General features: G+C 44.8%; 1 protein-coding gene and 1 pseudogene across 1 annotated transcript; one reads left to right on the top strand and one right to left on the bottom strand.

Annotated features, from left to right (window-relative positions):
• The first annotated feature begins 2,406 nt into the window (after window positions 1-2,406).
• LOC138674569 (small ribosomal subunit protein uS2 pseudogene) lies at window positions 2,407-2,992 on the top strand (annotated as a pseudogene).
• Window positions 2,993-5,089: 2,097 nt separating this feature from the next.
• Window positions 5,090-21,112, bottom strand: RSL24D1 (ribosomal L24 domain containing 1). The gene is made up of 6 exons (XM_069765966.1): window positions 20,946-21,112; window positions 17,821-17,934; window positions 12,705-12,777; window positions 12,344-12,407; window positions 12,173-12,258; window positions 5,090-5,331 (listed from the first exon to the last, which is right to left on the bottom strand). Exons 1-6 carry the CDS (start codon window positions 21,024-21,026, stop codon window positions 5,258-5,260), a joined length of 492 nt encoding a protein of 163 aa, XP_069622067.1. The 5' UTR covers window positions 21,027-21,112; the 3' UTR covers window positions 5,090-5,257.
• Between the last annotated feature and the right edge of the window lie 5,055 nt (window positions 21,113-26,167).

Here is a 26,167-nt window from a genome sequence, read left to right as displayed (position 1 = left end):
AAAAAGAAAGCATTTAGAGAATAAAAGGAAGTTCGTAGTGATGAGGCATTAAATAAATACAAAAAAATAAATTCTGTAAAAAGCAAATCAAGGCAGCAAAGATTGAGACAGAGAGACTCATTGCCAGAGAGAGTAAAAATAATCCCAAAATATTCTTTAACTACATAAATAGTAAGAAACTAAAAAATGATAGTGTTGGCCCCCTTAAAAATAGTCTGGGTGAAATGGTGGATGAGGATGAGGAAAAAGCCAATATGCTAACTGACTTTTTTTCATCAGTATTTACACAAGAAAATCCCATGGCAGACAAAATGACTAGTGATAAAAATTCCCCATTAAATGTCACCTGCTTAACCCAGCAGGAAGTGCGGCGGCGTCTAAAAATCACTAAAATTGACAAATCTCCGGGCCCGGATGGGATACACACCCGAGTACTGCAGGAATTAAGTACAGTCATTAATAGACCATTATTTTTAATCTTTAGATTCTATAATAACACGATCTGGACCACAGGACTGGCGTATAGCAAATGTGGTGCCAATATTCAAAAAGGGGACAAAAATTGAACTCGGAAATTATAGGCTAGTAAGCTTAACCTCTACTGTGGGTAAAATCCTAAGGGATGCTATGCTGGAGTATCTGAAGAGGAATAGCCTCATGACCCAGTATCAGCACAGGTTTACTAGGGACCGTTCATGTCACACTAATCTCATCAGCTTCTATGAAGAGGTAACTTCCAGACTGGACCAAGGGAACCCAGTGGACATAGTGTATATGGACTTTTCAAAAGCTTTTGATACGGTGCCACACAAAAGGTTGATACATAAAATGAGAATAATGGGGATAGCGGAAAATATGTGTAAGTAGGTTAAGAGCTGGCTCAGGGATAGGAAACAAAGGGTGGTTATTAATGGAGCACACTCGGACTGGGTCGCAGTTAGCAGTGGGGTACCACAGGGGTCAGTATTGGTCCCTCTTCTTTTTAACATATTTATTAATGACCTTGTAGGGGGCATTCAGAGCAGAATTTCAATATTTGCAGATGACACTAAACTCTGCAGGTTAATCAATACAGACGAGGACAATTTTATGTTACGAGGATTTATGTAAACTAGAAGCTTGGGCTGATAAATGGCAAATGAGCTTTAATGGGGATAAATGTAAGGTCATGCACTTGGGTAGAAGTAATAAGATGTATAACTATGCGCTTAATTCTAAATCTCTGGGCAAAACCGTCAATGAAAAAGACCTGGGTGTATGGGTGGATGACAAACATGTTCAGTGGCCAGTGTCAGGCAGCTGCTACAAAGGCAAATAAAATAATGGGATGCATTAAAAGAGGCATAGATGCACATGAGGAGAACATAATTTTACCTCTATACGATGTGAATACTTCTCTGCCCAATGATGACAGAAGTATTCTGGGAGTGATACCTTTATTGGCTAACCAGATCTGTAATCTAGCCTGAAGAAGGAGCCTCTGTGCTCTGAAAGCTTGCAAACATATTATTTTCTGGTTAGGCTACTTTCACACTAGCGTCGGAATCTCCCCATCGCAATGCGTCGGGCAGAGATTCCGACGCTAGCGTTTAACGCACTGCACAACGGAGGCAGCGGATGCATTTCTCCGGCGCATCCGCTGCCCCATTGTGAGGTGCAGGGAGGTGGGGGCGGAGTTCTAGCCGCGCATGCGCGGTCGGAAAAAGCGGTCCGTCAGGAGCAAAAAACGTTACATGTAGCGTTTTTTGCTCCCGACGGTCCGCCAAAGCACGACGCATCCGTCGTACGACGGATGCGACGTGTGGCAATCCGTCGCAATGCGTCGTCAATACAAGTCTATGGGGAAAAAACGCATCCTGCAAGCACTTTTGCAGGATGCGTTTTTTCTGCAAAACGACGCATTGTGACGGATTGCAGAAAACGCTAGTGTGAAAGTAGCCTTAGCCAATAAAGCTATCACTCCCAGAATACTTCTGTCATCATTGGGCAGAAAAGTATTCACATCGATTTTTCTGGCTAACACAGTACTACAATACAATTTGTTATTGTACATCATTACCTCTATACAAGTCATTAGTTCGACCACACTTAGAATACTGTGCACAGTTCTGGTCTCCGGTGTATAAGACATAGCTGAACTAGAGCGTGTGCAGAGAATAATTACCATGGGGGACTTTGTTCGACAGCCAGTTGCCATAGCTTTGACAAGCACATTTTGCTGGTTGGAGAATTGCAAGTTCCATAGACTCTAAGCAAGGGCAGCTGGGAGAAGCAGGCTGCATTTTTAGTGCAGGGTTGCAGATTAGTGCATAGTTAAACACAATATCATAGTTTGACACAAGATCATTTTTTGGTGTTTTCCCTACTAGTTTTTCTGCCTTTTCTCTACTGTTTATCCCCATTTAATATGTGGCATCTTATGTCAATACTCCTACAATTGCCCTCTGCAAAACAGATCCTCCTCTGCGCTATGTGCATATTGCAATTCCCTGTAACAACAAGGGGGCTCACTCAGTTGGCCTCATGTGGTGGATGTTGCCCCGTGAAGTTCTTCGTATGAGGCACAATATCCCGCGAGCACGCATGGAAGGTCAAGTCTGATCTTTATTTCTATCGTGATCCAGAAGAGATTGAAAAAGAGTAGGCTGCTGCTGAGAAGGCTACCACAAACGAGGAATACCAGGGTGAATGGACTGCACCTGTTGCAGAATTTAATACAACTGAAGTTGCAGACTGGTCAGAGAGAGTTCAGGTTCCTTCAGTGCCCATTCAACAGTTTGCTGATGGTCGTGAACCTCAAGGAGTGCCCAAAGTTCCAGCGGAAGACTGGAGTTCACAGCCTGCTGGCAAGGATGATTGGTCTGCTGCTCCAACTGCTCAAGCACCGGAGTGGGTTGGAACAACCACTGAATGGTCCTAAAGAATTATCTGGTGTCACTTATTTTAGTGCCTGCTATGATCCCAGAATAAACATGAACATGTTTTCAAATTATATATATATGTGATCCATGACCAATGCTACCAGGTGTGCATATTGTGAGAAGTATGCACACCTTGAACAGCTGTTTGTGGGTGAATGGACCACTGCTATTGGCGCCTCTGCATGGTGTCCCTTTCTCCCTCCATACCAGGGACACCAGCTTACTCACCGCCCCAGTCATGGAGGGGCCAGTGCCTGAACCTCAGCGCCTGATCCCAGAGCAGTCAGTGTCTGAACCTTGGCCCCTGGTTCTGGAGCGGCCAGTACCGGAACCTCGTCTCCTGGTTCCGGACTGGCCAGTGCCTGATCCTCATTCCCTGGTCCCAGTGTCTGTATGTCATCACTTGGAGCAGCCAGTGCATGATCATTCCCCAATCTGTGTGACCAGTTCCTGTTCCAATAGCCTAGACCTGTGTGCCTGAACATTGCCCTAGCCATAATCAGTGTCAGCATACCTAATCCCTGGGGTCAGCAACTGCAGTACTGGGTTCTGCCCAGGAGTAGTACCTGGCGGCTACCTGCAGCCCAGTCTGTCTCCAATATCAGGAGCTCCAGTGAACACCAGGTAGCCGCTTAGCTATGCCCCTTCCTGGGCAGGCCCAGCCCTGTGGCACAGTGGGTCAAAAAAACCCACATGCGCCATGGTTAGGCGTAACCGTAAATATATCTGTGCTCAATGTCACTGATGTCATTGATGCTGGGGCTACTGATATAAAGTTGGGTGGGGGTGGGAAAATAAGGATACAGAAGTACCGTATTTTTCAGACTAAGACGCACTTTTCCCCCCCAAAAAAAATTTGGGAAGAAAATGGAGGGTGCGTCTTATAGTGCGAACGCAGGCTTACCGGGGGGGGGGGGGGGGGGGGGGGGGCGGGGGGGAGTTGCGGCAGAGGTGTGCCGATGCTGTGGCAGTGTGGAGCAGGATCCCTTCTTCAGGATGCCAGTGCCAGGAATGTGGTGGCGGCGCTGCCCGGTGTCCACGGAGAGCAGACTGCATCACCGGTTTCCCTGCAGCCATCTTCCTGAAGCCGTGGGTCACCGGAGCCTTCATGAAAATGACCGCCAGAGGCCACATGTGCACAGATTGAAAACTCAGTGGCACTCAGCTTCAGGAAAATGGCCGCCGAGGTCTCAATCTGCGCAGGTGCGGCCTGACCCGCAGCATCACACCCCGGGACTTCAGCATGGCCCCATTTCTGCCGTCGTCGGCTTCCTGAGGAAGGCACCCTGCCTCCTGTGACCCCGCTGCACCACGGCCGGCTCTCAGGTAAGATACTCACTCAATGTTTTAGTCATATAGAATGGCTCTCGGTGCACGCTATAGAAGAGAACACATCTGTAGCACGGATGAGTCGGCATTCCCTATCGATATCTATGGGAAATTGTGTACTTCTATGTTTGCAAATAACGCGACTGCTAAAATAGGTAGAAATAAAAGTTTTGAAAGATGAAAACTTTGGGCTCCAAGTTAAACGCAAAAGAATTCTTCACAAAATCTGGTTGATGAATAAATCCAAATAATCCAGGCTTTTATAGCTACACTAATAGTGTTTTGACCACAACAGTAACTTGAAGCACTCCTCTTCCCATCAAAGTTTGAATCCTCTTACTCAATTGCAGTCATCATATTATATAGTACTGTGTCCATACAATTGCTCATTCTGCCTTTCTATGCAGTTTATTCTTCTCTTTTCTCTGCTCTATGTAGGATTAGGAAGTCTCTTTTCCCTGCATTTATTATTCCCCTCTTCAACTCCTGACCCAGCTGCTCCCTCCGCCCAGGGACTTTTGCAGTGACTCATGAGTCATACAGGACAAATTTAACTCCTGTTTCTACATAGAGCTTAGATGGATTCAGCCAGTTTTTAATCATGTGATGTAATAGACCTAATGGAAAAGAGAAGATTTAATTGGGTAGAAAGGCAAGATGAGAAATTGTAAGTATATACTGCTATATAATATGATTGCAATATATTAAGAGGATACAAATGATGGGAGGAGGAATGTAATCACATTCAATAGTTCTACCAGTAAAACCTGTGTATGACAGATCACAACACTGTATAGAGAAAAACCTTTCCAACACTAACTGTGCACGAACAAACAAAATGAGGAACTAAAATTTTATTTTTCAGGCTGACTGTACTTAAAACAGTTATTCCTCCAAGATCTCTGGCTTCAAATATGAAACTCATGCAACAGTCCAAAGTGCTGTAAAAATGTTCCTAAATCGAAGCATACATTGCAACAATGTCAAGATGATAGCTGTATCGATTTCTAAGAATCCTCGTCCATATCCACATCCTCTTGTAACTGATGAACCATTTTCTCTTCCAACAATTTTGCTTTTCCTGAAATAACAGAAGAAAATATATGTAACACCACACTAGGCTATGAAAGGAAGGGAAATGTAAATGAACACAAATAAATAATTAAAGAAATATATGTTTAGTAAATTATTTACCTTTACAATGTTTTCCAGAAAGAGAAAATATTAAGCACAGGCATGTGTTAGGACTTTCGCGGTTCATATACAAAGACCAGACACTACATAGTGGGGTGACAGTAGGGCAGATGAGACACCCTTTCTTATGTTTATAGCAGAACCACTAGTAATCCAATCCTAGCCATTATAGTCAGAGCAACAAAGTTTTGAGTCAAATCAGGGGTGTAACGAAAGCATAATAAATAATAGAGGCACAGCTGAGGTGGTGCCTGTGAGCCTCCTTACAGACCTTGTGCATGCGATAACTGCTAGGGATGCACATAACCTGGCAATCGAAGGATGAATGCCACATTAGCTGCCCCCCTAATCTCCTGATGCAGAATTGATAGGTGCTGGTTAGCCAAATCTACATAGGGCTTACCTTATCCAGGCTGTATATTCGTATGTCATAGATTGTCATATTTTAGACATGAAGTGGGTTTTCGGCTCAACTAGCGAGTGCTTTAACATTAGTGTTAAAAAGGTTTGTCCGGCCATAACAAAACTATCCAAAAAGACAGGCGTAGTTGAGAACTGCTCAGCAGCAGTTACTCATTAAAGCACCACTCCGGCATTTTTTTTACTGCAGTGGTACTACTAATCTAAGTTCCCTGGCCGTAGTCTTATACTTGCCATCTTCATCTGTTATTGATGCCACCACCCCAGTCAATCTTTTGCAGGTTGTGACCTGCCGGACTGCTCCTGTTTGCTGTGCGAGCCGGAAGTCACTATTCAATGCAAGTCTATATAGCCAGACAAGCTCTAATAGATTAACATTAAAAGTTTGTGACCTTTACCGCTGACCTCCGATTAGTCAGAAGTTGCGGTCACAAGATGGCGGCGCAAGACCGAAGCAGCGACACAAAGAGCTGAAGACAGCGGCAGGTGAGTATAATACTAGGGTCAGGGAACTTAGATTAGTAGCACCACTCCAGCGCTAAAATAAAAAAAAAAAAAAAAAAAACACAACAACAACGCTAGAGTAGTGATTTAAACAGAGCTGTTGTGATGACCCAGCATTGTATCTTAATTAACCAGATGTCTATTTTCAGCAAACCAGGAGAAACAGACCTATCTATATGTTGACTTTTGAATGTATGTTTTTCTGGTTGGCCAAGAAAACAAACTTTTGTTCGCGCAAGCCTGTAATACTGACTTGTAAGTTGACAATTTGTTGTAACATATCATGCTCTTGTCCTGGATGACTAGTGATGCAGGGTCATGGAAGAATGATGTTTGCTGATATGTTAATTACACATTTTCCAGGCCAGTTTGTTGACTTGCAAAATAGAGGAGGAAAAACTATGCAAACAGATCAAACAACGAGAGTTGGTCTTATCACCATTCTTCCCCTTTACCTGTGAATACTGGATGAAGGAAAATTGCTAACTATAAAAAGAGGTTATATGCCTCTAACATGGGCCAGGGATTCAGCCAAGTCATCCAGACATCAAAAAGATCCAGCGATTCTCTAGAGGACAGCAGCCAAGACATCATGGCTCCATCACAAGGTACACAGATTTGTCATTCTACAATGCCAGCTTAGTAGACAATGGCCCCAGGTGGAAGAATGCTGCTCCATTGACCATCGCGAATCCATGGATACAATTGGGGTAGTAAGGATTTGGACCCACCGGTCGCGTAGCTCCATGGAGATGTTTGGAGAAGCCAGGTTGTGACCCTCCGGTCAACTGGCCTTGTACCTCACTTGGACTTATCTTCCTAAGCTTGTAGTTACCGCCTCTCTGTGTGGTGTGCGTGCAACAGGTGGGGGTAGTTGGCCCTGGAAGTTCTGAAGTCACAGATGCTCTTATCCCGGCGAGTCAGTAGAAGGGGGAGTCTCTGTGGTTCAATAAAGTATTGACACATTGCTTAAGCCTCACCCTGTGTTGCCACAGTAGTGTTACGTCCATGGTTAAAGGAGAGCGGGCATTCAGTGAAATGATGCCTGATCCATGCGGTTTAGGCTAGCGGACCAGGGCGCCCTCTGAGCCCCCGTGTTTCCACAACTGCGCTTTTCAGATGCTTACAAAATGTTACAATCAGGGACAGACGGAGCAAATAACAGCTGGTCTGTGGGAGTGCCAGGTGTAGGACCACATCAATCTGGTATAGTTTACCTATCCTATGGATAAGATAGGTCACTAACATGGTATGCCCAAGCAACTCCTTTAAAAGGGTTAATATAATAACTACTTTTTTCCTATAAACTTTCACACTGTTTAACAAACAGAGCTTTATTCACCCCCACCACACACACATTCACATACACCAGCTGTCCCCATTCTCTGTTGGCAAGATGCAATTGTAATGTCACGACTATAGTGCACATTACTGCTGCAGCCAATCACTGGACACAGCAATTTCTTGAAAACTTGCTTGGCATCTCCACTGAGCCCACTGATTGGCTGCAGCCATCACTTCTGCTGTAACATCACCTCTGCAGCCTATCAACAAAGTCCGTAAGCAGCAGCGAGGAGCAGGAGCTAGGGCAGAGGTGGGCCAGTAAGGCTCAGTTATTTGCTAACAGTTGAAGCCCATAGAGTAAAATTCATGACACGCCATTCAGCATGTCAAAGGGGTTAAATACATACTCTAATTTAAACCATTGCTAAACCCTGTAATAAACTCAGGAAATTAGCAGTGTCAGGTAACTGCCAATATATGGAAAGAGGAAAAATAAGCCAGCTCACCCGTGATGCATAAACCAATCTTCGGGAGCATGGACCCGCTGTGTCCAGGCGTGTAAAGTCAAAACGAGAAGGAATGTCCAGCTTCACCGAATCCGTAAAAAAGAATTTTCTTTATTCACAAACGTTAAACATGGAGGATACAGACTTCAGCACGAACCATATAGGTAAGAATCATACCATGATTAAGGGAGCTTAGTCTCCAGAAACGCGTTGAGATTCTTACCCATATGGTTTGTGCTGAAGTCTGTATCCTCCATGTTTAAAGTTTGTGAATAAAGAAAATTCTTTTTTACGGATTCGGTGAAGCTGGACATTCCTTCTCTTTTTAACCCCTTCACCCCAAAGCCTGTTTTCACCTAAGTGACAGGGCCAATTTTTACAATTCTGACCACTGTCAATTTATGAGGTTATAACTCTGAAACGCTTCAACGGATCCTGGTGATTCTGACACTGTTTTCTCGTGACATATTGTACTTCATGATAGTGGTAAAACTTCTTCGATATGACTTGCATTTATTTGTGAAAAAAACAAAAATTTGTCGGAAATTATGAAAATTTAGCAATTTTCAAACTCTTAGTTTTTATGCCCTTAAATTAGAGAGTTATATCACATAATATAGTTAATAAACAACATTTCCCACATGTCTGCTTTACATCAGCACAATTTTTGGAAACATAATTTTTTTTTGTTAGGACGTTATAAGGGTTAAAAGTTGACCAGCGATTTCTCATTTTTGCAACAAAATTTGCAAAACCATTTTTTTACGGACCACCTCACACTTGAAGTGACTTTGAGGGGTCTATATGACAGAAAATGCCCAAAAGTGACACCATTCTAAAAACTGCACCCCTCAAGGTACTCAAAACCACATTCAAAAAGTTTATTAACCCTTCAGGTGCTTCACAGGAATTTTTTGAATGTTTAAAAAAATTGAACATTTAACTTTTTTTCACAAAATTTTTACTTCAGGTCCAATTTGTTTCATTTTACCAAGGGTAACAGGAGAAATTGGACCACAAAAGTCGTTGTACAATTTGTCCTGAGTACGCCGATACCCCATATGTGGGGGTAAACCACTGTTTGGGCACATGGCAGAGCTCGGAAGGGAAGGAGCGCTATTTGACTTTTCAATGCAAGATTTGCTGGAATTGAGATCGGAGCCCATGTCACGATTGGAGAGCCCCTGATGTGCCTAAACAGTGGAAACCCCCACAGGTGACACCATTTTGAAAAGTAGGCCCACTAAGGAAATAATCTAGATGTGTGGGGAGCACTTTGAACCTCCAAGTGCTTCACATAAGTTTATAATGTAGAGCCGTAAAAAAAATTTTTTTATTAATTTTCACAAAAAATGATCTTTTTGCCCCAAATTTTTTATTTTCCCAAGGGTAAAAGGATAAATTGTACCCCAAAAGTTGTTGTGCAATTTGTCCTGAGTACGTCGATACTTCATATATGGGGATAAACCACTGTTTGAGCGCATGGCAGAGCTCGGAAGGGAAGGAGTGCCATTTGACTTTTCAATGCAAAATTGGCTGGAATTGAGATCGGACGCCATGTCGCATTTGGAGAGCCCCTGACGTGCCTTAACAGTGGAAACCCCCCACAAGTGACCCCATTTTGGAAAGAAGACCCCCTAAGGAACTTATCTAGATGTGTGGTGAGCACTTTTAACCCCCAATTGTTTCACTAAAGTTTAGAATGTAGCATTGTGAAAATTAAAAAATCATTTTTTCTTTCCACAAAATGATGTTTTAGCCCGCAATTTTTTTTTCCCCAAGGGTAACAGGAGAAATTGGACCACAAATGTTATTGTCCAATTTGTCCTGAGTACGCTGATACCCCACATGTGGGGGGGAACCACCGTTTGAGTGCATGGCAGAGCTCGGAAGGGAAGGAGCACCGTTTGAAATGCAGACTTAGATGGAATGGACTGCAGGTGTCATGTTGCATTTGCAGAGCCCCTGATGTACCTAAACAGTAGAAACCCACCACAAGTGACCCCATATTGGAAACTAGACCCCCCAAGGAACTTATCTAGATGTGTTGTGAGAGCTTTGAACCAACAAGTGTTTCACTACAGTTTATAACGCAGAGCCGTGAAAATAAAAAATATTTTTTTTTCCACGAAAATGATATTTTATCCCCTATGTTTTTATTTTCCCAAGCGTAACAGGACAAATTGGACCCCAAAAGTTGTTGTCCAACTTGTCCTGAGAACGCTGATACCCCATATGTTGGGGGGAACCACTGTTTGGGCACACAGGAGAACTCGGAAGGGAAGGAGCCCTGTTTTACTTTTTCAAAGCAGAATTGGCTGGAATTGAGATCGGACGCCATGTCGCGTTTGGAGAGCCCCTGATGTGCCTAAACAGTGGAAACCCCCCAATTATAACTGAAACCCTAACCCCAACCCTAACCCTAGCCCTAGCCCTAACACTAATGGGAAAATGGAAATAAATACATTTTTTTACATTTTATTATTTTTCCCTAACTAAGGGGGTGATGAAGGGGGGTTTGATTTACTTTTATAGCGTTTTTTTGGCGGATTTTTTATGATTGGCAGCCGTCACACACTAAAAGACACTTTTTATTGCAAAAAATAGTTTTTGCATCACCACATTTTGAGAGCTATAATTTATCCATATTTTGGCCCACAGAGTCATGTGAGATCTTTTTTTTTGCGGGACGAGTTGACGTTTTTATTGGTAACATTTTCGGGCAGATGACATTTTTTGATCGCTTTTTATTCCGATTTTTGGGAGGCGGAATGAACAAAAACCAGCAATTCCTGAATTTCTTTTAGGGGGGGCGTTTATACCGTTCCACGTGTGGTAAAACGGATAAAGCAGTTTTATTCTTCGGGTCAGTACGATTACAGCGATACCTCATTTATGTAATTTTTTTTATGTTTTGGCGCTTTTACACAATAAAAACTATTTTATATAAAAAAATAATTGTTTTTGCATCGCATTATTCTGAGAGCTATAACTTTTTTATTTTCCTGCTGATGATGCTGTATGGCGGCTTTTTTTTTGCGGGACAAGATGACGTTTTCAGCGGTACCATGGTTATTTATATCCGTCGTTTTGATCGCGTGTTATTCCACTTTTTGTTCGCCTGTATGATAATAAAGCGTTGTTTTTTGCCTTTTTTTTTTTTTTTTGCGGTGTTCACTGAAGGTGTTAACTAGTGGGATAGTTTTATAGAGCGGGTCGTTACGGACGCGGCGATACCAAATATGTGTACATTTATTGCTTTTTTTTTTTTACATAAATAAATGGATTTATTGGGAAATGTTTTTTTTTTTATTTGGGGATTTTTTTTTATTTTTTTTTTTTTACACATTCTATTTTTTTTTTTTTTTTTTACTTTCTAACATTGTCCCAGGGTGGGACATCTCTGTATTAGATCAGATCGTTGATCTGACACTGTGCATAGCACACTGTCAGATCAACGATCTGACAGGCAGCTTAGCTGGCTCTCCAGCGCCTGCTCTCAGCAGGCGCCAGCTAGCCAGGTCACTTCATGACCCGGAAGGAGTCCGGCGGCCATCTTGGATCCGGGGACTCCTTCCGGGTCACCAGAGCAACGCGATCTCATTGCGTTGCTCCGGTGGGAGAGCGCAGGGAGCCCCCGTCCCTGCGCGATCCCCCTCTATGCCGCTGTCACTACTGACAGCGGCATCAGAGGGGTTAAATGCCCGCGATCGGCGATAGCGCCGATCGTGGGCATTGCTGCGGGGTGTCAGCTGTCATATACAGCTGACACCCGCACCCGATCACCGCGGCGCTCAGCGCGAGACCGCGGTGATCGGTGCGCCGTACTAGTACTGCTGCTGGCACTAATGCAGTGCCGGCAGCGCAGTACTAGTATGGCGCGTGTCGCGAAGGGGTTAACTGCCAATATGTACAGTGATATACTACACAGAGAGACTAATATCTCCAGAAAAGTAATAATAAAAAAGTGAATTCAAGAAAAATCAAAGTCCTCTGGCAGACTAAGCGACTTACCTGCATGTGGGGCCCGGATAAGATGTATGTTCTTTTTGACTTCTTTGATATCCTGGACTTTCTCCAACTCTTTGCCCTTCTTTAGTCTACAAGAGAGAAATGTGCATGACATCTCGCTTGGCTTCTCAGTCAGTAATGATCTGAGCTACCTGTGACCCGATGCTTTCTTACCTGTTCATGATAAATCGGGCCTGTCGCTTCTGCTTGATCTCTTCTACTCTCTTCATAGCCTCAACTAAAAGCAAGAATTTAATAAATACATTAAAGTAAGAAGAAAATAAAACACAAGATGAATGGACTAAACTTGACTATACGCTCTACAGTGATGCTTTCATATAAAATGCTGGCAAGAATAATCAATCATGAGAGCAGATCATAAAAGGTTGTTAAAGTGCCAAGATTCCCTGCTCATGTTTTTTTTCACCAGCAGTGAATAGATTGAAATCTTATTTCTTTGTTTTTATTTCAAAGAACAATAAATGAACCTATGTAATGTGTAAATCTACAAGATTTGATATAAAAAAAACATTACCGCTCTTGCTCCATAACTCTCGCTGGTATTTCACGGGTTCATTTCTTCGTTTTTCAAATTCAAATGAATTATCCTGCACAAGATTTGTGATGTTATTACATTGTACACGCATGTCCTCTACACAGATCTACTCTGAGTACTGAGCTCTGTATAACCCGACCACTCCACTGAGTGACAGCATTCTGTGTACACCCAGGCAGAAAGCTGCTAATCAGTGGTGGGAACGAGGTTACACAGAGTTCATAAATATGAAGGACACTATGGCAGCAGGTTTACTAATCCTCTAGTGATAATCTCCTGCTGATAAATTACTCTTAAGGTACCGTCACACATTAGCGACGCTGCAGCGATACCGACAACGATCCGGATCGCTGCAGCGTCGCTGTTTGGTCGCTGGAGAGCTGTCACACAGACCGCTCTCCAGCGACCAACGATCCCGAGGTCCCCGGTAACCAGGGTAAACATCGGGTTACTAAGCGCAGGGCCGCGCTAAGTAACCCGATGTTTACCCTGGTTACCATCGTTAAAGTAAAAAAAACAAACGCTACATACTTACCTTCCGCTGTCTACCCCCGGCGCTCTGCTTCTCTGCTCTGGCTGTGAGCGGCAGGCAGCCGGAAAGCAGAGCACAGCGGTGACGTCACCGCTCTGCTTTCCGGCCGCTGTGCACACAGCCAGAGCAGAGAAGCCCAGCGCCGGGGACAGACAGCGGTAGGTAAGTATGTAGCGTTTTTTTTTTTTTTACTTTAACGATGGTAACCAGGGTAAACATCGGGTTACTAAGCGCGGCCCTGCGCTTAGTAACCCGATGTTTACCCTGGTTACCAGCGAAGACATCGCTGAATCGGCGTCACACACGCCGATTCAGCGATGTCAGCGGGACCTCAACGATCAAAAAATGGCCCAGGCCATTCCGACACGACCAGCGATCTCACAGCAGGGGCCTGATCGCTGGTACGTGTCACACATAGCGAGATCGCTACTGAGATCGCTGTTGCGTCACAAAACTTGTGACTCAGCAGCGATCTCGCTAGCGATCTCGCTATGTGTGACGGGGCCTTTATTAAAACTGCAGCGACCAGACCAGTAAGTGACAAAATGCTGCATTCAAGGTCCTGATTCCCTTTAAAGACTACCCAATAGCAATCTGGGGCTGCCCTTTTTATTTAAAGGGAACCTGTCACTAGAAGTAATGCTCTTAAACTGCAGATATGCAGTTAATCTGCAGGTTAACAGCGTTATGCTGCTCATGCACGTAGTCAAATTCAGCAGGTAGAAAATGATCTGTATTCTCGCCACCAGCATTTGATACTCAGTCACCGCTGAGAATAGAGCAACCGCTGTAACTGCGCCCAGGGCCCAGACTGACACTGGCTCTACATTGAGGTTCAGCTGTCAGTCAGGGTCAGGGGCGCGGTTACAGCCCCTTCTGTATATTCAGAGCAGTGACTGAACTGCCCCCACTCATATGACTGAATACCGAACGCTGGCGGGGAGAATAAAGTTAATTTTCTCCCTGCTGCACTAGTCTGTGTGCAGACACCGGACAGCATCATAAAGCTGTTAACCTGCAGATTAACCCCATATCTGCAGGTTAACAGCATTATTCTTGGTGACAAGTTCCCTTTAATGAACCAGTGGGCAGCTCCACACTGGTGATTTTACCAAATATAAGTGTCAAAAGTGCTCAAAGTATCTAATGTCCCTGAAATGCCCTATCAAATTTAGACATGAACTTCCAAGTTATGGGACCCCGGCATGTAGAGCGTGAACCTTCACCAGCCACACTCACAGTGAAAGAATAATATCTGGAGATATACTGCTCTTCCAAATTAACCCATTGATGATGCGTGCTTTACTAAGCTGTTACGGAATGGTAACTGCTCTGCTACCAATCTGACAATATCCTACTCTTTCAATGCGAGAATGACCTCAAAGGGTTACGAGATCCAGCTTTCATGTCGAGTTCCCACAACTTAGAAAGTCTGACCCTTTTGGGAGTCATTAGGAGCACTTTTGACAAGTTATATTTAGTAAAATCACGTATCTGTGAAGGTCCACTTTTATGAAAAGGGAAGGCACAAATTGGTGATGGATACTCTTTAGCTACAACTGGTCAATTTTTATGATCGTCCTGAGGTCACGTTCACATGGCAATATTTTGGGCAGTATTTTCCATCAGTATTTGTAAGTGAAAACCTGGAGAGGGTGAAAAATGTAGAAGTGGTGACGTGTTTCTATTAGGCCAAGTTCACACTGTGTTCTTGCAGCTTTTCTATGCAAATGTTCAGCTGTGTTTCTCAGTACCAGCAAAGTCTACAAGATTTCAGAAGTCTCATGCGCACCTCGTTTGTTTTTTTGTCATCCAGATTTTGTGTTTTGCATGGATTCTTACACAATGGTGCATGTCGCTTTCATAGTTACATAGTTATTAAGGTTGAAGAAAGACTTTAAGTCCATCTAGTTCAACCCATAGCCTAACCTAACATGCCCTAACATGTTGATCCAGAGGAAGGCAAAAAAAAAAAATCGTGTGGCAAAGAGTAAGCTCCACATTGGGGAAAAAAATTCCTTCCCGACTCCACATACGGCAATCAGACAAGTTCCCTGGATCAACGCCCTATCAAGGAATCTAATATATATAACCTGTAACATTATACTTTTCAAGAAATGTATCCAGTCCCCTCTTAAATTTAAGTAATGAATCACTCATTACAACATCATACGGCAGAGAGTTCCACAGTCTCACTGCTCTTACAGTAAAGAATCTGCATCTATTATTATGCTTAAACCTTTTTTCCTTCAAACGTAGAGGATGCCCCCTTGTCCCTGTCTCAAGTCTATGATTAAAAAGATCATCAGAAAGGTCTTTGTACTGTCCCCTCATATTTATACATTAAAATAAGATCACCCCTTAGTCTTCGTTTTTCCAAACTAAATAGCCCCAAGTGAAATAACCTATCTTGGCATTGCAGACCCCCCAGTCCTCTAATAACCTTGGTTGCTCTTCTCTGCACCCGATCCAGTTCTGCTATGTCTTTCTTATACACCGGAGACCAGAACTGTGCACAGTATTCTAAGTGTGGTCAAACTAGTGACTTGTATAGAGGTAAAATTATGTTCTCCTCATGAGCATCTATGCCTCTTTTAATGCATCCCATTATTTTATTTGCCTTTGTAGCAGCTGCCTGACACTGGCCACTGAATATGAGTTTGTCATACACCCAGGTCTTTTTCATTGACGGTTTTGCCCAGAGTTTTAGAATTAAGCACATAATTATACATCTTATTACTTCTACCCAAGTGCATGACCTTACATTTATCCCCATTAAAGCTCATTTGCCATTTAACAGCCCAAGCTTCTAGTTTACATAAATCATCCTGTAATATAAAATTGTCCTCCTCTGTATTGATTACCCTGCAGAGTTTAGTGTCATCTGCAAATATTGAAATTCTGCTCTGAATGCCCCCTACAAGGTCATTAATAAATAGGTTAAAAAGAAGAGGGCCCAATACTGACCCCTGTGGTACCCCACTGCTAAACGCTACCCAGTCCGAGTGTGCTCCATTAATAACCACCCTTTGTTTTCTATCCCTGAGCCAGCTCTCAACCCACTTACACATATTTTCCCCTATCCCCATTATTCTCATTTTATGTATCAACCTTTTGTGTGGCACCGTATCAAAAGCTTTTGAAAAGTCCATATACACTACATCCACTGGGTTCCCTTTGTCCAGTCCGGAACTTACCGCTTCATAGAAGCTGATCAAATTAGTCATGAACGGTCCCTAGTAAACCCGTGCTGATACTGGGTCATGAGGTTATACCTCTTCAGATACTACAGTATAGCGTCCCTTAGAATGCCCTCCAGTATTTTACCCACAGTAGAGGTTAAGCTTACTGGCCTATAATTTCCGAGTTCAGTTTTTGTCCCCTTTTTGAATATTGGCACCACATTTGCTATACGCCAGTCCTGTGGTACAGACCCTGTTATTATGGAGTCTTTAAAGATTAAAAATAATGGTCTATCAATGACTGTACTTAATTCCTGCAGTACTCGAGGGTGTATCCCATCCGGGCCCGGAGATTTGTCAATTTTAGTGATTTTTAGACGCTGCTGCACTTCCTGCTGGGTTAAGCAGGTGACATTTAATTGGGAATTTTTATCACTAGTCATTTGGTCTGCCATGGGATTTTCTTGTGTAAATACTGATGAAAAAAAGTCATTTAGCATATTGGCTTTTTCCTCATCCTCTTCCACCATTTCACCCAGACTATTTTTAAGGGGGCCAACACTATCATTTTTTAGTTTCTTACTATTTATGTAGTTAAAGAATATTTTAGGATTATTTTTACTCTCTCTGGCAATGAGTCTCTCTGTCTCAATCTTTGCTGCCTTGATTTGCTTTTTACAGAATTTATGTAATTTTTTGTATTTATTTAATGCCTCCTCACTACCTACTTCCTTTAATTCTCTAAATGCTTTCTTTTTGTCCCTTATTGCGCCCCTTACAGCTCTATTTAGCCATATTGGTTTCCTCCTATTTCTAGTATGTTTATTCCCATACGGTATATACTGTGCACAGGTCCTATCCAGGATGCTAATAAACGTCTCCCATTTTCTTTGTGTATTTTTGTGTCTCAGGATATCGTCCCAGTTAATTTCAGCATTTTTCAGCCATTGAAATGAATTGGGTGTTGAAAACACTTTTTTTTTTGCAGACATAGTAATAACCAGTCAAGTGGTTTTATCTGAATGAGTGATAGCGTACCGATATGGGTCTGGCCACTAGAATTCTCACCAATCCCGGAAATGGAAAATGCATCATACTTCCTGTGCGCTCACCCACCTGGCTGTGCACCTGGCCCCATTCACACATGCCAACTACCTTGACATCCCTGCTAAGCTCAGTTAATGGGCTTAGGATAAGTTATCAATATCAGATCTCTAGGAGTATAACATCCCCCACAGATCAGCTCCTTCACACTGTTCACTGCCTGCTCCCAGGTACTGCAGATCAGCTCTGTACACTAAGGATAAATCACCATCATCACCTTAGTACAGGATGCATCAGTATGTGTTATAGATGTGCAGCGCTGGAAAGTGCAACTTACCACAGTTAACTCTTTACCAGCTGCTTTTCTGAAGGCTTTGGTCCATCTGATCTTTCTGGGATTACGCTTCTTCTTGAAGTTCTTGTGACATTTTGAGCGGCAGAACCTGAACATCTGAAATATCGAAATGTCACATATGAATTTAGTGTAACAAGCACATCTAGCATGTGATAATCCAGCACTTAGGCTAGGTTCACATTAGTGTTTCTGTGCGCAGCATATCATCTGCATGCGCAAACGCATACCAAAACGCATGCTTACGCTGCGGTTTTACTCCTCACCATCTTACGTATGACGCAAAAAAACACACACGCTGCGTGTGCATTCGGTTAAATGCGTTTTGGCATGAGTTTGCGTAGTTTATGTGCATGGTGGAGGTGGTGAAATCATTTCCTGGACATGCACAGTCTGAAGTACGCATACGTATTGAACAAATGTGTATTGAACGCAAGTCCTTGCAGTTTTTTGTTGCACTTCATAAGCATGATTGCGCAATATTTGACGGCTCAAAAAATGCAACATATTGCATTCGCCGCACACTGCGAAACCATGTCCCTGCGTACACCATGTTAAAGATATGTACACATGCGGATCATACGCTCCAAATTGAAAAGTGTGTGTATACATTTCATAATCTGTCACAGGTGTGTGTGTGTGTCCCCTATGTACACGCGTGCAGCTTGTCCCCCCTATATACACATGCGTGCAGCTTGTCCCCCCTATATACACACGCGCGCAGCTTGTCCCCCCCATAAACACACGCGCGCAGCTTGTCCCCCCCCATAAACACACGCGCGCAGCTTGTCCCCCCATAAACACGCGCGCGCAGCTTGTCCCCCCCATAAACACACGCGCGCAGCTTGTCCCCCCATAAACACAGTCTGTCCCCCCCCCCACTTATATAAATATACACACACAGCTTGTCCTCCCTATATACACATGCGCAGCTTGTCCCCCCCCCCTTCCCCCATATACAGACACGCAGTCTGTCCCCCCCTCACTCCTATACATATACACACACACAGCTTGTCCTCCCTATATACACATGCGCAGCTTGTCCCCCCTTCCACCATACAAACGCGCAGTCTGTCCCCCCCACACCTATACATATAAACACAGCTTGTTCTCCCTATATACAGGCACGCAGCCTCTCCCCCCCATATACAGAAGCGCAGTCTGCCCCCCCCCCACTCCTATACATATAAACACAGCTTGTCCTTCCTATATACACACGCACAGCTTGTCCCTCTTCCCCCATACACACACGCAGTCTGTCCCCCCCACTCCTATACATATAAACACAGCTTGTCCTCCCCTTCCCCCATACACACGCGCAGTCTGCCCCCCCCCACTCCTATACATATAAACACAGCTCGTCCTCCCTATATACACATGCGTAGCTTGTCCCTTATATATACACGCGCAGCTTGTCCCTCTCTTCCCCCATATACAGACACGCAGTCTGTCCCCCCACACTCCTATACATATATACACACGCGCAGCTTGTCCCCCTCTTCCCCCATATACAGACACGCAGTCTGTCCCCCCCACTCCTATACATATATATACACACACACAGCTTGTCCTCCCCTTCCCCCATACACACGCGCAGTCTGCCCCCCCACTCCTATACATATAAACACACACACACAGCTTGTCCCCCTCTTTCCCCATATACAGACACGCAGTCTGTCCCCCCCACTCCTATACATATATACACACACACACAGCTTGTCCCCCTCTTCCCCCATATACAGACACGCAGTCTGTCCCCCCCACTCCTATACATATAAACACAGCTTGTCCTCCCTATATACACATGCGTAGCTTGTCCCTTATATATACACGCGCAGCTTGTCCCTCTCTTCCCCCATATACAGACACGCAGTCTGTCCCCCCACACTCCTATACATATATACACACACGCGCGCAGCTTGTCCCCCTCTTCCCCCATATACAGACACGCAGTCTGTCCCCCCCACTCCTATACATATATACACACACACACAGCTTGTCCCCCTCTTCCCCCATATACAGACACGCAGTCTGTCCCCCCCACTCCTATACATATATACACACACACAGCTTGTCCCCCTCTTCCCCCATATACAGACACGCAGTCTGTCCCCCCCACTCCTATACATATATACACACACACAGCTTGTCCCCCTCTTCCCCCATATACAGACACGCAGTCTGTCCCCCCCACTCCTATACATATATACACACACACAGCTTGTCCTCCTCTTCCCCCATATACAGACACGCAGTCTGTCCCCCCCACTCCTATACATATATACACACACACACAGCTTGTCCCCCTCTTCCCCCATATACAGACACACAGTCTGTCCCCCCCACTCCTATACATATAAACACAGCTTGTCCTCCCTATACACACACACACAGCTTGTCCCCCTCTTCCCCCATACACACACGCAGTCTGTCCCCCCCACTCCTATACATATACACACACAGCTTGTCCCCCTCTTCCCCCATACACACACGCAGTCTGTCCCCCCCACTCCTATACATATACACACACAGCTTGTCCTCCCCTTCCCCCATACACACACGCAGTCTGTCCCCCCCACTCCTATACATATACACACACAGCTTGTCCTCCCCTTCCCCCATACACACACGCAGTCTGTCCCCCCCACTCCTGTACATATACACACACAGCTTGTCCCCCTCTTCCCCCATATACAGACACGCAGTCTGTCCCCCCCACTCCTATACATATACACACACAGCTTGTCCCCCTCTTCCCCCATACACACACGCAGTCTGTCCCCCCCACTCCTATACATATACACACACAGCTTGTCCTCCCCTTCCCCCATACACACGCGCAGTCTGTCCCCCCCACTCCTATACATATACACACACAGCTTGTCCTCCCCTTCCCCCATACACACGCGCAGTCTGTCCCCCCCACTCCTATACATATATACACAGCTTGTCCTCCCTATATACACGCACGCAGTCTGTCCCCCATACACAAACACAGCTTGACCACCCCCTATATACATGCGCAGCCTTTCCCCCTTATATACACACACGCAGCTTGTCCCCTCCCCACCCCTATACATACACACAACCGCGGGCACTGCAGCGCTTACCTTGCAGTCGTTCCTCACAAACATCATGCCGTGCCCCGGGTAGATGGGCGCCGAGCAGAAATAACACTTCTCTATGCGCATATTTACGGCTCAATGCAGACGCCGTCCACCACGCTCCAACACCGAACGTGAAAGGAAGTGACGTCAAGGACTCCGTCATTTCCTCTAAAGCCAGAGCGTCTAGAAGGAAAGTTTTCACCACAGCGCCACCTGACGGTCCAAGTTATGTCCTGCAGCCTCTTATTACAGAACGCTGCAGAATGCCGAGTGTGATGAAACATCAGAAAACCCTGTAACATGACGGTCCATCTATTGTTATTAGTGAGCTATTAATATATTAGACATGGCAGGGAAATAATTCGTGAGACGCACTACTAAAACCAGAACATTCCATTTGATCTCGTGTACACAATTTTGCACATTTCACTTTGCCATCTAACACTATAATTTAACCCCCTTGCGGTCAGTTCCGTGCTGTATTTCCCATTATATTAGGAATATTGTACAATACACAGAATCCGATGGCGCCCGATCGCGCTGCACATAAGAGGGCACTTGCAGCTCCCCCATGACAACTGCTGTGCTGTGCCCCCACTGTCAAATGAATGTAATACAGCATGGTAGCTGGTGGCCATAGCCCTTAAAATGAGCCTTTATGGCGGAGAGCACGGCAGGAAATGAGCCATTACGACGGAGAGCACGGCAAGAAATGAGCCATTATGGCGGAGAGCACAGCCGGAAATGAGCCATTATGGCGGAGAGCACAGTAAGAAATGAGCCATTATGGCAGAGAGCAGGGCAGGAAATGAGCCATTATGGCGGAGAGCACGGCAGGAAATGAGCCATTATGGCAGAACGCACAGCAGGAAATGAGCCATTATGGCAGAACGCACAGCAGGAAATGAGTCATTATGGCGGAGAGCAGGGCAGGAAATGAGCCATTATGGCGGAGAGCATGGCAGGAAATGAGCCATTATGGCAGAACGCACAGCAGGAAATGAGCCATTATGGCGGAGAGCACGGCAGGAAATGAGCCATTATGGCGGAGAGCATGGCAGGAAATGAGCCATTATGGCGGAGAGCAGGGCAGGAAATGAGCCATTATGGCGGAGAGCATGGCAGGAAATGAGCCATTATGGCAGAACGCACAGCAGGAAATGAGCCATTATGGCGGAGAGCACGGCAGGAAATGAGCCATTATGGCAGAGAGCACGGCAGGAAATGAGCCATTATGGCAGAGCGCAAAGCAGGAAATGAGCCATTATGGTGGAGAGCACGGCAGGAAATGAGCCATTATGGCGGAGAGCACGGCAGGAAATGAGCCATTATGGCAGAGAGCACGGCAGGAAATGAGCCATTATGGCAGAGCGCACAGCAGGAAATGACCCATTATGGCGGAGAGCACGGCAGGAAATGAGCCATTATGGCAGAGAGCACGGCAGGAAATGAGCCATTATGGCAGAGCGCACAGCAGGAAATGAGCCATTACGGTGGAGAGCACGGCAGGAAATGAGCCATTATGGCAGAGAGCACAGCCGCAAATGAGCCATTATGGCAGAGAACACTGCAGAAAAGGAGCCATTATGGCGGAGAGCACGGCAGGAAATGAGCCATTATGGCAGAGCGCACAGCAGGAAATGAGCCATTATGGCGGAGAGCACGGCAGGAAATGAGCCATTATGGCAGAGCGCACAGCAGGAAATGAGCCATTATGGCGGAGAGCACGGCAGGAAATGAGCCATTATGGCAGAGAGCACGGCAGGAAATGAGCCATTATGGCAGAGCGCACAGCAGGAAATGAGCCATTATGGCGGAGAGCACGGCAGGAAATGAGCCATTATGGCAGAGAGCACGGCAGGAAATGAGCCATTACGGTGGAGAGCACGGCAGGAAATGAGCCATTACGGTGGAGAGCACGGCAGGAAATGAGCCATTATGGCAGAGAGCACAGCCGGAAATGAGCCATTATGGCAGAGAACACTGCAGAAAAGGAGCCATTATGGCGGAGAGCACGGCAGGAAATGAGCCATTATGGCGTAGAGCACGGCAGGAAATGAGCCATTATGGCAGCGTGCACAGCAGGAAATGAGCCATTACGGCGGAGAGCACGGCAGGAAATGAGCCATTATGGCAGCGTGCACAGCAGGAAATGAGCTATTATGGCGGAGAGCACAGAGTCAGTGGATTCTATGGTATCCGGGTAATAGACTGTAGACCTCAGGCAGAAGCAAGGTCGGTCACACAGAAGTGGTTGGATTGTGTCTCAACAATCTACCATGTGAGAAAGTGCAATCCAGGTAATGGCCGTACCAGTGATGGCCGGGGCCTAGATGTGACACAGGAGAGTGAAGCTGGTGGAGAAATGAAAAGGAGACATGTAATTAAGCGGAGACAGGTTGGAAACCATGCTCTGGCCTAATGTGATTACCAGCTGCGCATGGCCACCACAGATGAAAGGAGACAGTAGAAGGACTGATCAGCTGTGGAAGAACATTGGTTTGAATATCCATAGACCAAGGGCATGTGAGTGAAAGAAATCCCCAGCTAGATAGTGAGCGTCAGGAGTAGCCGGCACGGCAGTGTCAATCACTGGTCTCACAGTCCGAGTACAGAGCATGATGCATGGACCGGCCGCAGGTCTCTCAACACGAACTTCAGCGCATTATGTATGCCTGCACTCCCCCATCCGTGTGAAATGTCAGTGTGCCGCTCGATTTTATCACCTGACTGTACACGGACCCGTTGGGCAGAATAAGACAGGCATGGATCTCATCCTTGGACCTGTGATTTTTACAGATGTCTCAATACATCCATTCTACTCAATTGGTGTGTGTGCCGTCTGATTTTTTTTTGTAGTTCAATTTTGAGAAAGTATTCGGTATGAACCTGAAATGCGTGAATAACAGCTACTTGAAGTATTGCCACGCATGGAACTACTGTTTTCGCAGCACCATGGTCTATCAGAACGTCTATCTCAGAGGAAAAGTGTCACAGAAACACGGCACCACTTCTTCAATTTTTTTTTACCCCCTCTGGTTTTGGCTTACAAATACTGATGTACAACACTGACCAAATACTGAACATGTGAACGTGGCCTTAGGGTTGTGCTGTAGTTCACTAATAACCGTGAAGCTAGTGCCTCCAAGTGAGAGATCACTGTCAAGAGTTATGCCTTATTTAAGAATAAACAGCTGCCAGCAGATACTTTTGCTGCTACATTCATATGGGGAGAACACTAGACCCCTGTTCTTCACCACTCGTCCATCTCATACATTCACTTTAATACATATGGCTGAGTTATTTGCTGTATCCATCTTATATAGAGCCCCATTACACCCAGACACAGTGGCATGCTTGTAGGGCCACAGTGGTGGATTTCCCCAGGCAATCATTTCTGCTCTATTCCCTTGTCAAATGTTAATTGAACATCACTTCATCAAACATGTCGATTTCAACATGGTACGAATACAGTAAAAATTCTTTGGTTGAACAGGGAACCTACCGCACTCTATTTTGTAGGTCTACAGCCTATAAGACATTGGCTTTTTGGTGCAACAACATCACTACACATGCAGCGCCTACATAGGCCCACTCTTGCTTGCTTGGCAGAAGGGGATTCAGTTGCTATGTTGGTCAGTACATCTGATTTGACATTCACAAGAAATGCGGCACAAAGGTAACATTATTATATTTAAGGAGGGCATTAAGGGGTATTATTACTTAAAGGGGGCAATGAGAAGGCCTAATTACTTGAAGTGGCATTATCACTGCCTATGCATATAAGCGATGCTATCATTTTCTAGGCAGCACAGTGGGGGAATAATTATTTTCTATGGAGCTCACAGGGATCAATATTACTGCCTAGCACAGAGGTGCACAGCCTACTCCCCGCAATGCCATTCTGTGTGGACATCAGTCATCTCTGTCTCCTCTGTGATCAATAACTCTCAAACTATGGGGATTGCTGTATTCTTTGTATGGTCATCTTGACTCCTTTTTTCTGGACTGCTGAATAAGGGAACCTCCACACAGTATGATGGTCCCCCCACAGTGTCTTGTTCTCCTCATCCCAACACGCAGTATTATGGTCCCCCAACACAGTATGAAGGTCCTCCACAGCCCCCCCATACAGTATGATGATCCCCCTCAGACCTCCATATAGTATGATGGTTTCCCTCACAACCCCAAAACAGCATGATGGTTCATCACAGCCCCCCCCATATAGTTTTATTTTCCCTCTCACAGCGCCAATACAGTATGATTGCCTCCATATACAGGGTGGGCCATTTATATGGATACACCTAAATAAAATGGGAATGGTTGGTGATATCAACTTCCTGTTTGTGGCGCATTAGTATATGGGAGGAGGAAAACTTTTCAAGATGGGTGGTGACCATGACGGCCATTTTGAAGTCGGTCATTTTGGATCCAACTTTATTTTTTCCAATGGGAAGAGGGTCATGTGACACTTCAGACGTATTGAGAATTTCACAAGAAAAACCAATGGTGTGCTTGGTTTTAACATCAATTTATTCTTTCATGAGTTATTTACAAGTTTATGACCACTTATAAAATGTGTTAAAGTGCTGCCCATTGTTTTGGATTGTCAGTCAACCCTCTTCTCCCATTCTTGACACACTGATATCAACACTGCAGAAGAAATGCTAGCACAGGCTTCTAGTATCCGTTGTTTCAGATGCTTTGGGGTCGTCTATAATTTCCCACGGGAACAATAAAGTGTATCGTATCTGAAGGCAATTGTCTATGCGGTGAAGATATGAGATGTGCAGCATAGTTACGGTAATAAATAACATTTCCCATGTGTCTACTTTACATCTGCATCATTTTTTCAACTTTTTTTTGTAGCAAGTTAGAAGGGTTAAATGTCAATCAGCAATTTCTCATTTTTCCAACAAAATTTACAAAACCATTTTGTTTTGTTTTTTTAAATTTTCAGGACCACATAACATTTGAAGTCACTTTGAAACATCTATATGAAAGAAACTACCCAAAAGCTACACCATTCTAAAATCTGCACCCTTCAAAGTACTCAAAACCAAAAAATGGCTGGAATCGAGAGTGATGTGCTAAAAAAAAAAAAAACGGGGGGAAACCCCCCACAAATTACGGTACCCCATTTTGAAAACTAGACTCCTCAAGGAATGTATCTGGATGTTTGCTGACCACCTTGAACCCCCACGTGTTTCAATTAAGTTTTTACG

Source organism: Ranitomeya imitator, chromosome 4, assembly GCF_032444005.1.
Source record: "Ranitomeya imitator isolate aRanImi1 chromosome 4, aRanImi1.pri, whole genome shotgun sequence".
Lineage (NCBI taxonomy): Eukaryota > Metazoa > Chordata > Amphibia > Anura > Dendrobatidae > Ranitomeya > Ranitomeya imitator.
Note: the sequence above shows the minus strand (reverse complement) of the source record. Positions and strands in the feature narration are given on the sequence as shown.